This window comes from Globicephala melas, chromosome 5 (genome assembly GCF_963455315.2).
Source record: "Globicephala melas chromosome 5, mGloMel1.2, whole genome shotgun sequence".
In the NCBI taxonomy this organism is placed as follows: Eukaryota; Metazoa; Chordata; class Mammalia; order Artiodactyla; family Delphinidae; genus Globicephala; species Globicephala melas.
In genome coordinates this window covers 94,856,540-94,869,189 of record NC_083318.1, presented here as the reverse complement: position 1 = coordinate 94,869,189, position 12,650 = coordinate 94,856,540, and the positions used below count along the sequence as shown (strand labels likewise).

The 12,650-nt window shown below is 35.6% G+C and overlaps 1 protein-coding gene across 4 annotated transcripts in view; it reads left to right on the top strand.

Moving 5' to 3' along the window:
• Positions 1–12,387, top strand: part of CNOT6L (CCR4-NOT transcription complex subunit 6 like) — a 118,755-nt gene extending 106,368 nt beyond the window's left edge. For all 4 annotated transcript variants that reach the window (XM_030877938.2, XM_030877935.2, XM_030877936.2 and 1 more), the window contains 2 exons: positions 105–307; positions 5,065–12,387. In XM_030877938.2, the coding sequence (XP_030733798.1) occupies positions 105–307; positions 5,065–5,277 (416 nt within the window). In that variant the 3' untranslated portion in view covers positions 5,278–12,387. The remainder of the gene's footprint in view (positions 1–104; positions 308–5,064) is intronic.
• The last annotated feature ends 263 nt before the right edge of the window (positions 12,388–12,650 follow it).

Below are 12,650 nucleotides of genomic sequence, written 5' to 3'. Positions count from 1 at the left end.
ACTCTGAACTTGGTGCAGGCACCTGGCAACAGATTTTGGCCATGAAATCTTCTGTAAGGTCTAAGTGCTAAATGGTAGTGTTTCTTCCTTCTTTATTCTACTAGGTGTCGTGGAATATTTAAGCAATGGAGGAGTAGCTGACAACCATAAAGACTTCAAGGAACTAAGGTACAATGAGTGTCTTATGAACTTCAGCTGCAATGGAAAGAATGGAAGCTCAGAAGGGAGAATCACACATGGCTTCCAACTGAAGAGCGCCTATGAAAATAACTTGATGCCTTACACCAATTACACCTTTGATTTCAAAGTAAGTGACAGCCTCTGGGTTGGCACAGAAATTATGTCAAATGCAAACACGTGACAAGAAAGATATGTGTTATTTATGCTTAACAGTGTAATCTTCAGGATTTTTTACATTCTCAAAATGTCTTGGCTACGTGTGCACGTAACGTAAGGAGGTTTCTTAGGTTTTGTGGTGGTTATTGTTGACTTGAGAATTCTCTTTGAACCCTTATTTGTTCGAATTTCAAATAACCATGATAATGGAAAAAAATTCCGAAATACTTTACTTTGTGTATGCCAGGCACTGTTCAAAAGCACTTTATATTTATTAATGTAGTTAATCTTCACTTGTCCATACCATCCCTAACTTTCAGTAAGGATCCAAATAATAAGCAACCTGATATAGCTACATTCATCTTGAATGAATTTGTGGAGTATTCCCTCAAAATTTTCTTAGTACTTTCCATTGATATCTTATTTATCTTTAAATTTTCCAGGTTTCTCGGTGAGATGGGTTAGAGAAAGTTGTGCTTAGGGTCTATTTTATATCCATGTTGTCATACTAATCAATGCCCAGGCAGTAGACCATTCCAGCTTAGTAAAAGGACAAGAAAGATTTTTTTTTTTTTTTGCAAAATAAGAAAAAAAAAAATTAGAGGGCCAGTTGTACAAAACCAGTTGTTCTTTTGAAACATTGATTGGTAGTGATTTTCTGTAGTCAGTCCCTTTCCCTTTGCCAGTTTTCTAATCACTCTGCCTGTAGCTCTTCTATTGTACCTTTGTTTGACTTTCTGGCATTTCAGGCATCTATCCTAAAGTCTTATACTATCCTGAAAAAATGTAGATGCTAGAAAGTGGTTAGGAGTAAGAATCCTAGATGGGGAATTTAATAAAATACCAAAGGAAATTTATGAATTGGGCTCTTACACATCTCCGATAACCTTTTTCCATTTTCAGTGCTTGTTAGCCCCTTTCCAAGAAACAGATAGTAGGAAGAAAGGAAATTTGTGTGCTTATGTTATTGGTCAGTTTTTGTAATCAAGAAGTGGAAAAGAATTGTTTAGAAGTTGAATCTAATTTTAGTATTTTTGCTGTTAGAGTAGAAAATACTATTCAGAGATAATTGATTTTGTTCAGATCACTCATATGCAGTAATGTGCTGGTAAATATTTAATAATCAGTTTTCTGAGAAAAAAAAGAAGCCCGAATTTGTAGTGTTTGCTGATTTCTGCGGTACATGCACTCCCATTGTAGTAGATTTCAAGCTCCCAACGTCATACCATTGAACACAGAGTTGGGATGAAGTGCTAAGAAAGCAAGTTCTAGCTGACTCTATCACACCACGGCTTCTTGTGTAAGCTTAAAGGAAAACCTCGGGACTTAATGATACACAGATTACTGTAGGTTAAATCCTATACAGTGGTATATAATACAGCTCTGCCAGCACAGCGCAACCCAGAAAACCTAAAATAAAGTTCCTTAAAATAAGTGTTCAGTAATTCTACAACTCTTATTGTTCTTTTGGTTTGTGTATAGGTAAAAAGACCAAATCATTTCTACCTTAACTAGGCTTTTATAAAGGTTACTTTTACCTTATCCACAAAGTAAAAATTAGGGAAATAATGTTTAGAATATTAATCTAAGCCATCTTCCTCGATCGTCTGAGTTGTTTTCAAATCTTTTGTTGATGTTCCTTCAAAAGAACTTACATGTATTAATAAGTGAATAAAAGAATCTTATTGAAGCATTTATGTTGTCTAAAGAAGTACAGTTAAAGAACCAAAAGTGCATGGTTCAGAGAGTGTTTGATGTTAGCATATGTAGGATAGGATGAGAAATGGCAGAACTGTAAATCCGTGCGAGAGAGGCATGAATGGGGAGGATAAATAACGCTGGCTGGCTGGATAGATGGATGGGAGGGTGGAATAGGATGGAAAAGAAGGATGATCAGAGAACAAACTAAGGGCATACCTGACTAGAGAGAATTAAGCTTTTGGTCCAAGTAGCAGACAATAAACTTTTCAATTTCTTACAAAACATTTTATGTAATTAGTGCTGTGCCAATATTGAAGGCAGTTGGTAAAAAGGGATAGGTAACATCAAATGTAAAAATGTCATGTGATTAGCATTAAATACAGATCGAAGTATAGTATTCTGCCATTGCATCAATGGAGTACTGTTAAACTTTGTTTACTTGACTTAGCATTTCTTACTTACTTGGTTCTCAAATAAATTAGAAATGTAGAAACGTGGTATTTAGAACTCAGAGTCATTTAATCTAGAACTGATTTGGAATGACTTGAAGGGTAAGCAGTTAGGAGAATTACTTGTACACAAGGTATCTTAGTGAGTTTAGGTTGCCATAACAGAATACCATAAACTGTGTGGCTTATAAAACAACAGAAATTTATTTCTCACAGTTCTGGAGGCTTGAAGTGTAAGATCAGGTGCCAGCATGGTCACGTTCTAATGAGGGTCCTCTTCTGGGTTGCAGACAGCTGTTTTCTCATTGCATCCTCACATGGCGGAGTGAGAGCTCTCTGGGGTCTCTTTTTATAGAGCACTAATCCCATTCATGAAGGTTCCATCTTTATGACCTAATCACCTGCCAAAAGCCCCACCCTCTTACACCATCAGGTTAGGGGTTAGGATTTCAACATAGAAATTTGGGGGGAACACAAACATTCAGTTCGTAACATCAGATAAGTTGAATAAACAGCCTAATTCAAACTTGCCGCTGCTTTCACCATCACCTGCCCCCCCTCCTGCCCCGCGCCAATCTAAGGGTGTGTCTGAACCATTTAATGAAAAGAGGAAGGACAGTTTTCCTATTATGTCAAGTAGTAAATCTTTCTGTTACACATTGTGAAATTTATAGTGTATAATTTTCTCGCATTCTTCTACAAAACAAAACTTAGCATAACGTTACCTCAAACTATTTTCATTGTTTTTACTTTTTTCTCATATACACTTCTATAGACTTACCTATAGACTTTACTAATATAAAGACTTTTCCCACCTTTTTATGATCTTTTAAAAAAAGAAACAGTTTGAATCAGAAAAGGTTAAGAATCGTTAGTCTATAACCTTCTTTGTGAATATGATACAGTGTACCAGGTGTATATATGTATAAATACTTGGGCGAGTTCAGACATGAACTTGCTAAGGATTTGGATAAGAGCTTTTACTCTGGATGTTTCAAACCAAGAAAACAGTTACAAGTGATATCTCCAGTTCTTACTTTCTGGAATGTTTAACATCTTTATTGGGGCCTATGTTTGCAAAGGATTCTCTGACTCTAGTAGCTAATGTGCATAATGCTACTTTATAATAAAGTGATAAGATATAAGAGGTTTTATTCAACATAACTAACTGAAAATGTTTTGTTTGTGTTTTGTTTAAAACACAAATGTTTTAAATGTGTTTGCTGAAGCAAAGGGTGGTCTCATAAAAGAAAGTAAAACCACTGAAACTCTTGTCAAACCTTTTCCTAAAATGTCACTGCAAAACTAGGCATTAGCCAAAATGAAGGGATAAAAATACATTGCGCTAATATTTCTTGACTATTTGGATTTGGAGCATTAATGGCAGAAAGTACTCCCCTGGATTCACGTAGGTTCCTTAATCTGTGGTAAAGTAAGGTTATAGTATCTAATGTTGAATAAGGCCCTCTCCCTCAAAAGAACTGTTTTGTTGTTTTGGTCTTGGTCATGTCAAAATCAGCAAACTAAGGTAATTGTTTCCGAAATTTCACAGTATAATTTTTTTCATTGAATTCTTTTTTTTTCTTTTAATAAAGTAGCCCATTTCACTGTGATACCATTTAAAACTATTAGCTAGAACTCCCTGTGTATAGTATTTATGAATAGGTATTTCCAGGTGTGGAACTCTTTCTTCATACTTGGGCTCAGGCTCTCTTGATGTGGGAAGGAAGAAATCTGACTTCACGCTCTTGCATACATAGCCTGGGGCAAAAAAAAGCACACTAGTTTTGAAACTTACTGATCAGATAAACCGAATCATCTAGCTCTGAGAGATACAACTGAATACATAGATAGGTCTTTACTGAATGTTTTTTCCTGAGGTACTGTTGTTCAGCAAGGAATCCAGAATTTATAGTACACCAGGATTTGTGAAAATGAATATTCTAAACTTAAGAACGGATTAGAATGATTAAATATGTGCAGTATTTTGTATATATGTATAAAATTTGGGAAAGCTGAACTAGGATTAGCAAATCTGAAAACATGCTTTACAGTGGCTTCATTCAGATGTGTTTGATTGATGTACAAATAACTGAATATCATACCAGTTATCATTACAAGAATTATTCTTGTCATAACTTTTCATTAACTTTGTATATGTTTGTATAAATATTCTGATTTTCTGTTTATTGTAACAGAGTCAGTGCAGTTTCCATATTGTTTATACTGATAAATTAGATTTCACTGACCCAAGCAAGCCAGTTCTAAAGATGCCTAGACATGATTTGGTGTGCTTATTTAGCTTCTCAATTTGCTTACCACTTATGCACATGTGCAAGGCTTTAAGATGCCACTAGGGTACTGTGTTTCCCTGTCCAGCCACCTTTATTTCATGTAATACCCATTCAAGATTTGAGCTCTATTTGACCCATTGTGAAGACAGCAGGTGTACCAGAAATACAGGTTACTCAGGTATTTGGCTTTTACAAATTATGAATTGTTCTTTTATATATCTTAAGTTTTTCTTTTATCTAAGCATATATTTTTCTTTTTTTCCCAACTCCCAATCTCTTTTCAGGGCGTGATTGACTACATTTTCTATTCCAAGACTCATATGAACGTGCTTGGTGTCCTGGGGCCTTTAGATCCTCAATGGCTGGTTGAGAACAACATCACTGGGTGTCCACACCCTCACATCCCTTCAGACCACTTCTCACTGTTAACACAACTTGAACTCCACCCTCCACTCCTGCCTCTTGTCAATGGTGTTCACTTGCCTAATCGGAGGTAGTGGAGTACTGCCCCGCAAAGACGGGGATCTGTTACTATGGACCTGTACAGTTGTAAATCAAAGTATGTAGGAGTGAAGTATGGCCATCCTTAAGCTGCTTCTTCAGGTTCCTTTCATTATGTGTTTGCTATAAGATTTTGTACAATTTTGTGCATATTGGTATCATTTGGCACTAGGGCTGGAACCAAAGTATTATCACTCTCTTTCCAAATTTTTAATTTAACATGTTTTTAAGTTGGACCTTCTTCATATTATATTAGGAGTCAGCCTTCATAATTGATAAATCACCAATCCAAGGCCCAACAACAGGGTATTTGTTTTTCCAGAACAAATACTTGCTTTTGAATGGTTTCAAGTGAGCCAACCATTTTTCATTTTTGTGAAAGGCAGTTTTTAAAAACTATAAATAAAAGATTTTAAACTGAATGATGGCATGCCTTGCAGGAAACTGCCTTGAATTTCTGTTTTCCATGATAACAAACTGATTTTTGGCTCCCCAGTCATTTGCACATTAACAAAGCACTTAAATTTGCTAGATCTGTACATAAACTAGCCATAATGAGAAAAACTGAGAAATGAAAGGTGATTGCACAATATGGTTTCAAAATCAAGCATTTAACAGCACACAACAATTTGTTGGGGAAGTGCTGGTTGGTTTTTTTTATTTGTTTGTTTTGTTTTTTGAGGAATCGTTCTGTATTTTGTACCCCTATTAGTTATAACCTTACTAGAAGTGTTAATTCTAAGCCTGTCTGTTCAGTTTCTTTATAGGAAAACAACGGGTAATTTCTACTGCCACACATCTTGAAAATAGAATTTGGTCTATTTAGGATGCCCACAAAATTAGTGTCCAGTATTTTTTATTGTTTCCATCCACCCTTTTCTGCCTGGTTGTGCTGGAAAAAACAGATATTATATGATCTGTATCATTTTTGCTGTTATGGTCAAATGTTTAAAAAATAACTACCGAATGAAAAGGCCCTGATCAAAGTTTTAGAAGAAAAAAGCTACAAATATTCCATGTGTTTCCCAGAGTAGGTCAAGTGGCTGTTGGTTTTGGCTTTTTGAGGTGACAGTGGAAAGGATTTGGGAGAGAGAACAGGGAGTAGTTGAAAACCTTGGATCATTTTTCCTGACTCTAGTTGCCAAATGGCCATTATATGCTTTTAATCTTTGTTTCCGTTGTCTGTCAGGGTTGAATTAAGAAGCTACTGGTTTATTCCCAACTGTTGATGCTCTTTAGATATGTTAGAATCCTTTTTTCGCCCAGGAGGGGCCAGTTGAAAATCTGTGACTCAAGAGGCAGTGGTTGAAATACCATTTAATGGGGGAAAAATTGGTTGGCTACTTGATGTTAATTATGGCACAGTAACAGGAAAAGGTTGTGTCTGTGTTTTTAAGTTTTTCTTTATTCTGCTTTTTTGCTGCTATAAGAGTTTTCTGAAATTTATATTTTAAACTTTTCATGCACTTTACTGTTTCTAGTCTCAAAATGTGATATTTTTAATAAACAAGAAACTTTCCATTATGTGAATGAAATTTTAAAAGAAAATAGCCTATATTTGTGTTTCACTAATATATAAAGTACAGGTCAAATTTAAATTATTTAATTAGTTTTAAATATATACAATTTGTCTCCTCTTTCAAACCTGACATCTTAGGCTGTTTTATTAGTCTTAAATGATGCATTTCCTGTGGTCATTTTATACTAATTTCTTCCATAGTAAATTAATCAGGCTACATAATATGATATTTCCCCTGAAGGGTAATTTTAGTGCGACGAGGGAGGTGGGTTGATGTAATGTCATATATGGGATTGCATCAGAAGGGTTCTGTAAAGCCTAAACTCCCTTTTAAAAGTGCCTAGTGATAGAGGCGTTGTTTGTCATCTATTATAATTGGAATGTCATTGTAGTTGAGTGAAGTTTGATGTAAATAAAATATTCTTTTAAAAATGTCAAGATATCAGAATAAACAAAATAAACAAAGAAACAACCCTTAAGATGACAGATTTTCCTCAATGTGCAGGTATCCCTTCTTATATACCTCAAGCATTCAACATCTAGCCATGCAAATTGATTACATAGTACTGGAAAGTAGAATAGCATGAAAAACTTAATTTTGTGGACATTACCTTTTTTTGTAATCAGCTACTGTATGTTTTATTTTAAATCTTTTGTTTTGGGTGGGTTTTCTGCTCTGGAGGTATATGCACTAACAAAACATTTTCCTCCTTTCATCTACGCATGTTAATTAGCAATGTGAGCAATATTTCTTACCATACTTCACTCCCAATATTTTTTGAGATGTTTGTATAAAATGGAATTTAAAGTTCACTTATGATTGTATATGAACCACAGAGGAGCCCATTTATTAATAAAAAAAACTTTTTTAATAGTTAAATGTAGAGGGAAAAATAAAAAAAATTGGGAAACATTGTAAACAGCTTAAGTTTATTTTGTGTATGATTGAGGCACTCTGTTGCAGGAAGGTGTGTAATTGGGTTCTCTCTGCTTCCAAATGCACTCTTTCAAACCATTCATTATCCTGTGTATTTTTAATGTGGTTTTAGTAAATGTTGGTAGTAGCTCTGTTAAAGTAGGTAATTGTGTTCTGTTTTGGGTGGCAAACACACTTGGGGCATGGTAACCCAAATTTCATGTGCACGGTTTCCCTTCAGCCCACTGCCCAAATTTCACACACCCTTCACCCTTTGTTCCCTTTGTAAAAGGAGTGGTATCTGTTTTGAGCTGCCAATTCAGATGATCAGAAATGCTGCTCTCCTCAGTATTGTCTTGTTAAAAACACATGCCATTTGGACCTTTGGCATGAAAAGCCAAAAGGAAGAGGTGAATGACATATGGTATATATTCAGTGAAAGTAAAATATTTATGCTCATATACTTTCTGGTTCTCAGAGTAAGTTAATAAGCTTTATGCCATGGGGCTGCTGCATATTTTATCTGAAGATAAGAGAAAATTTGGGCATTTTTAGATTGTGATAATGTTTTTTTTTTAACTGTTAAATATGATTTCTGGTATTTTTCTAAGAACTGGAGTGTTCTTTAAATTTATTGAAACCGTGCTGTTTGAGGAGGGGAAAACTGCACTGTTTGGCATTACAGCAGTCATACAGTGCATGTCGTCACTCACTCTCTCAGGCATCAGTATCCGCCTCATAGCTTTACACATTTTGATGGGGAGTCTTGCAGCATCCTCAGGACTGACATCTGGGAAAGGCTCAAATCCACGTACTGCTCCTTGCTTGTTGACTTTGTTTTAAAATATTGTGCCTGGTGTCAACTTTTAAGCAACAGCACTGCCTAAAAGCAAGCAGAGAACAGAATCCCAGCACCATTCTATAGGCAACTTTTTAGAATTCAAATATAGTAAATCTGTTCAAGATTTATGATGTTTTATGTAAAAAAATTTTTGTACAACGTAGCTGAATATTTTTGTTTCATTTCTTTGATGTAAGGCGTGTGAACGTTCGTTTGAATATCACATGTTAAAGTCAGGTATGGCACAATGGGTTCTGAGACCAGCTTTTCCTCCCTCCCATTTGCCTTGTTCCAAGCTCTTTCTTTTCAAATTACTTTTCTGCTATTCATAGGCAAATATTTAATTTTACTAATAAGCATCCTGTGTGAATGTATTACAGAAGCCACTGTGTTTTAGTGTTGTAGTTTGCAGAAATATAAAGCTTCATTTCTTATTTGTCCCTATTTGGTGTTTTAAAGTTACTTATTAAATCACAGAGAAGCAAGGGAGAAAGTTGAAAGATCCTGAAGGCTCATATCACTTGATTCTACGGTGGGTTGTATTAGAATTGAGGATGTGACACATTAAAACTGGAACACGGGCAATCATATGGTGTTCCATTTTAAAATTGTATCTCCTAAGTATCTACCATTAAATGGGTGAAAGATTAAGTTTGTATTTGCATTTCCAAGAGTTTCTAAAAATCACTAGTGCCATGTATAATTTCAAATCAAATAGCAAAGAATAGAGAAAGCACAAGAAAAAAAAAAAAAGGTTAAATGTGTTCTTCGATGGAACCAGAGGCATATGGTTCTTCATTCCCAATCCAAGGCTAGATTTTCTAGCAATAAAAATGGACTGTGTCCCCAGTACTTACTTCTTTGTTTCTAAGGTCTTGTATTCTAAGTTTCTGAGGGATTTTAATAGCTTTGTAAAATGCACTGACTGATCAGTAGCTTCAGTCACGGAAAACGTCATCAGTTTCTGATAAATTTGGCAGGCCCTGAGAATAATGGTTTCCTAGCAAGCAAAGACTTTAGTGCACATTTTCAAAATAGCACTCACAGAAATGTGAGTTCTCACATTGGTAAGGTAGTCTTTCTCTTCTACCTGTCCTCCCCCTTAAAAAAAAAGAACACCTTTCTAATGTGTAGAAGATTTGTTTAACCTTTTCCTTCTGAACTGTATCCTGTTTGTAGAACTCTGTGAATTATTGGTACACAAATTAACTAGGGAAATTAGAATATTTTTCTAAGCTAGGAGCTTTAAAGTTTTGAATTTGTAGACAGATGAGAACTTTTATACTTATGGTTGCTTTGAGTGATTGTAATTTTTTAACAGCATCATGATTACTAAATTTGAATTCAAACCTAAGTAAATTAGTTCATCTTAACCTGGTTTACTTACCAAAGTTGTAATCTGTTTAAGAATAGGATGCCAAGAACATCTTGTGTTTTACAACATGATACATCTTCATTGTGTGTCACCTTAAAGCTTAAAAGAAAAAAGAAGGTTCTTATACCTATACTGCAGGGTGTTCTGAACAAGATCCACAGAAAGAAAAAGGTAGTTCTTTTCAGGAAGGTGGTAAGGGAGAACGTGCATGTTTCTTGTTTTTAACCAGATGCCTTGTGTAAGTTTTCTGTTAAATCACAAGTTCTATAAGAAATAGGGAAATACCAGGAAAAGCAAGCTTTATTAGCCTAGTTAGTAATTTCTTTTGGCATAAGTTTGTTTGGTTAGACTTGGTTATTCTTGGAACCAAAGGAAAACAAGCATGTTGAGGTTTTATTCAACAAACATTATGACATCGAAGTAATGGAATTTTAAGTAAAATAATTTTCACTTTCAGAGCATGTGAAATAAGGACATTTCTGCATATTAAATGTTAATTTTCTATGGCAGTGGTATAAAATTTAGTAGCATTGTACTGACACGAGAAATTGTGTCATCAGAAATAAATCACATCATGAAGAGTGTTTGCAAATGCCAAGTGATATGAGTCTTTTGGCACAGTAGCATTGGGTGTATTCAGCTTCCAGAAACTTTCAGAAGGCATAGTTTGGTGCCTACTAGTTGTTGTTTTTGTTACAACAGTCTCCCCAAATTTAGATAACTTCCCTATTTGTATGTCTGTCACTTTTAACTCGAAAGCATAAGAATCACGGTAGCCCTCTCAGAAGTGGTCCTTTCTTGCTCATTTCAGTTTTGTGTTAGTTCCGAATTACTGATATATGACTATTTCCTTTCAAGTTATCAATGGTTATATGTACCACATTTGTTTAATTAGTTAACTCACACAATTGGCTCAGCGTTGATGTGTCAAACAATGGCTTTGCTTCTCACCGAACAGGCTTAGTTTCCCGCTACTTGTTTAAATCTTGACGCAGTAAGTGATGCAGTAGTCTGGGTGTGTATTTATTCAGAAACTGTACTGTCCTTTCTCTGTGCTTAATTTGCTTAAAATATATTTCCTTACATTTGAAATTCTTGAGCGGTGCTCTGCCAGGTTTTGGGGGTGTGGCTTGGATGGCTGTGTTGCTGCACACTGGGTGTGGAATTGTTCAGTGTTGTGAGTGGCAAATTTCTTAAACACCAGCAGCACTGAGAAGTGCACTATGGGCATTCGTACAGTTGTCCACATGCAAGCAATTCTTTCATCTAGGAGAAGCTGAAGGGTAGGATTCGTTGGAGTACTTAGTATATTTTGAGAGGGATGAATGTTTCACCTTTGGGTTTTGTTGTCTGAGTGGAGTGGGGCGGCATGGAGGGAGGTGGGTTTTGTTTGGGTTTTTTTGGAGAGTGTGTATGTACCTTTTCTCTCTGAAAGGGCCAGGGTGTTGGTCAAATTCACCGTGGATTAATTTATATATTTTTTTCTATTGTGATTTCTTTCAACCATAAAACAAGTGCCAACTAATTGTCCGTGAGATGACTGACTCTTCCACTCAGTTTACCATTTGAATAGGGAAGGGCTCATTTATTTTAATTTCTTGGCATTAAATGAATCTCCATTGTTTTGCATACATTTGAGTCATTCTGTGGCCTCTAAAGTGTTTTTGTAACTAATTTCATGGTTGGAAAGCAAAGCACATGAGTTTAAAACTGAGCAAGAAGTTTTGGTAAGTTTCCTTGCAAACTTGGTAGTTTCTATTGATGCTATTCCAAGACAGATTCTACTGTTTTAGGTTGTGTATTTACTTTGCTTTTGTCCTAAGAAAAAGCCAAGCCCTAAATCAATTTGTTAACGTGTTCTAATAATCAGTTTAAAATCTGAGATTTTCTTCCTTCTCTTTTAATCAGAAGATTTAATGAAGTGCCATGTAATCGTGGGTTACTAGTGTTTAATGTTTGATAGCCTGGTTCTGTGGTGTCCTAATCATTTAACACTCTGTCATCCCCGGAGAAAGTGGTTCTACTCTTACGGAACACATTCTCTCTGACAAAATCACCAGCTGCTTTATTTTTCTATTTATTACGGTTAAACAGTTGATGAGGTCTGTATCTTGACCAAACTGCTCAGCTGAGATGTTTTTCACAATAGACACTGTACAAAATATGCGTGCAAAAGGACACAGTTGGGTGGTAGTATTTTTTCATTAATGTGAACATTGACTAAACAAAGCAGTCCTGCCTTTTAAATCTTGTGGCAGCTCAGGAGGGAGGTGCTTAAGAACCTTAACTACTATGTCAGATGACAAAATACTTTTTTCCATTTTGGAGATTGGGTACTGCTCACACATGATGTATAGGGCTAAATATATGCTTGTTTCCTCGCACCTGTGTACTTCCCCTTCTCTCCCTCCCGTTCCTTCCCCTGTAGGCAATAAATGGCCATTTTGCAACTGCATACCTTTGTCTTGGTTTTTTACTCTTTATGTGTGCAGTTTAAGGGTCTGCTTTAAGGTCAGCATATCTCTTCTAAAGTGAAGTTGGGAGTCAAGGTCAGGCAAAAATTTCAAATTCATACTACTTTTTTTTTTTTTCCTGGTGAAAACTACATTACTACTTAAGTAACACTTCGTTTAGAATAGATTTGGAAGATAATCGTAGTTATGAGACTTGCTTTGGCTGAAGAAATCTGAGCAGAGGGCCACGTGTCACTTCTGAGTG